Source organism: Herpailurus yagouaroundi, unplaced genomic scaffold (assembly GCF_014898765.1).
Source record: "Herpailurus yagouaroundi ecotype Mexico unplaced genomic scaffold, PumYag 348, whole genome shotgun sequence".
Classification (NCBI taxonomy): domain Eukaryota; kingdom Metazoa; phylum Chordata; class Mammalia; order Carnivora; family Felidae; genus Herpailurus; species Herpailurus yagouaroundi.
Window position 1 is genome coordinate 2,796 of NW_024412565.1, and position 2,316 is coordinate 5,111.

General features: G+C 63.7%; 1 protein-coding gene across 1 annotated transcript in view; it reads right to left on the minus strand.

The window, feature by feature from the left end:
• The window catches only part of FGF22 (fibroblast growth factor 22), a 4,531-nt gene extending 2,512 nt beyond the window's left edge, over nucleotides 1-2,019 (minus strand). The window contains exon 1 of the mRNA XM_040462560.1: nucleotides 1,758-2,019. Coding sequence (XP_040318494.1) covers nucleotides 1,758-1,971 — 214 coding nt within the window. The 5' untranslated portion in view covers nucleotides 1,972-2,019. The remainder of the gene's footprint in view (nucleotides 1-1,757) is intronic.
• Between the last annotated feature and the right edge of the window lie 297 nt (nucleotides 2,020-2,316).

Below are 2,316 nucleotides of genomic sequence, written 5' to 3' on the forward strand. Positions count from 1 at the left end.
TCTGTTGTTCTTTTTCAAGTGTGAGTGAGTCAGCACGGCACCCACCCCTTCCCTTTCCCCCCCCCCCCCCCCCCCATGTACTGGGGCCTAATCTGGAGTCAAGGCCTTGCCCTCTGGTCTTCAGTCTGGACTTGGATGCCCGAGGTGATGGGGAGCTCACTCTGTTGCATGGGGCCTTTGTTCCTCCTATTTCCTCTGTCAGAAAGGAAAGTGGTCCTTGCCCTGCTGACTTCCTCCCACTTGGCAGGACCAGGGCGAGCCTTCACGCTGGCTCAAGTGTCCTTCCTGCCCCCTCGGTCACCCCCACATCTTTGGGGTGCTCCCGCAGGGCCTGTGTGGTCCTGAGTGTCACCATGCCAGCTCCTTCGCCCTATATGAAAGCCAACCCAAGCCCATCTCCATGGAGAGGCCCCAGACCTCTCAGATAAAGCTGCCACCCAGTCATCTCCTGGACGTCACTCTGTTTTCATTTTCTTTGCACCCTTTGTGGCCTCCTGTGAAATTACCACATTAGCCGTTCATTTGTTTTACCGCTTTGCTCTGCTGTGGGAGCCCCATGAAGGTGGCTGTCCTGGTCACTGCTACGTCCCCCGTGCCCAAGGCAGCATACAATAGGTGCCCAATTAGGAACCACAGAATTAATGAAGGAGAGAAGAGCTCCAAGGACCCCCCCACCCCCACCCTGTGGGGCCATCAACCATGTCACTGCCACTGCTGTCCAGATGGGGAAGGTGCAGCTCAGACAGAAACAGCGACCGTCCCAAGTCACCTGGCAGATCCAGGCCCCACACCCATCTTGAGGCCACCCTGCCTGCCTGTGCCCACCGCTGAGCAACTGGCCCAGCCAGTCCCCCTGTCATCGCCCTTGTCCGGTGAACCTAATGAGAGCCCTGGGAGCCCGATGAAAGCAGCTGGAGGGGCAGGGGGTGATTATCTGCTCTAATGGTGGTGATTCAGGCGGTGGCCAGTGATCAGCCACCGCCCCCCACGCCCCACCCCATTCCCTGACCTGGGCCTCAGAGCTCTCCGGAGACTGAGACAGGACCGGGGGCCACTGACTGTCCCCAGCTGTCCCAGGCTCTAGCTTCTCTTTGGCCCCATGTCCCCTCTTGCCTCATACATCCCGCAAACACTGAGTGCCTGCTGTGTGCTGGGCAGGACATCTTGACAAGGTTATGGGCATGAAGGAGCCCCAGCGACACCCCTGCCCCCACCCCAGCAGTGTGTCCCAGGGCTGCTCATTTTCCCTCTCTGTGCCTCAGTTTCCTCATCTACCAAAAGGATGCCTAGGAAGAAATAGAGGGGTCCCTAACTCAGGCAGATCCTGAGTTTGGATCTGCAGTGTGGGAAGTCCAGAGTCCAGACCCCAGCTCTGCCTCCACTTCATGATGTAACTGGGCCCCCCGGGGGCCCTTCCAGGAGCAGAGTTGCCCTTCTGTAGATGGCCCCAGTGACCCCAGCCTCGACTATTCTGCAAAGACCTTTCTGTGCTGCGGAGCCAGGCCCAGGAGCCAGGAGCTTCCTCGGTGACCTTTACTTTAACTGTCCCACCCTCCCACCGTGTGGGCTGGGCCCATTTCACAGTTGAGAATACTGAGGTCCCCGCCGGGAAGCGACTTGGCCAACAGCACACACACAGCCAGAGGAGCCTCTGGGACGCTCCCACGCGCGCAGGAGGGCCCGGCTCATCCTTACTATCATGTTGCCCTTGTTGGTACTGCCGGCCTCTCTGCCTTGGACCCCCTCCCCGGACTCACTGTCAGCTCCGTGACGCCAGCGGGTGCCCTGCACGCGGCCGCTGGGGTCCACTCGCAGGAAGAAGTGGGTGGAGGAGAAGAGGCGCCTCCAGCGCACGTCGCCCTCCAGGTGCGGGTAGCTGCGCGGTCTCCGCGGGCTGTTTGGGGTCCCCGCGGCGCCGGACGCCCGCGCCAGCAGCAGCCACACCAGGCTCAGCCACAGGCGGCCGCGCATGTCCCCGCGCCCGGCTCGCCGCCCTCTCCTGTCTCCCCGCGCGTCCGCGGCCGGGCCTTCGCCGGGACGGGGGCGGGGCGCCCGGAGGGGCCGGCCCATGCGGGCCAATAGGGAGCCTCGGGGGCGGGAGCCGCTCCACAGGGGGCGGGGAGGGGGCGGGGCGGGGGCGGGGCCGCGACCAGTGAGCCAACCAATGGAGAGGCTGGGGCTGGCCAATGGGGCGTCGTGGGGGGGCGGGGCAAACGCTGCAGGGGCGGGGCAACGAGGCGGCTGGGGCGGGACCAGGACGCGGGGCGGGGCCCACTCGGGAAAACATTCCTGCCTCCGCGCGTGTTTGTCCTGCGG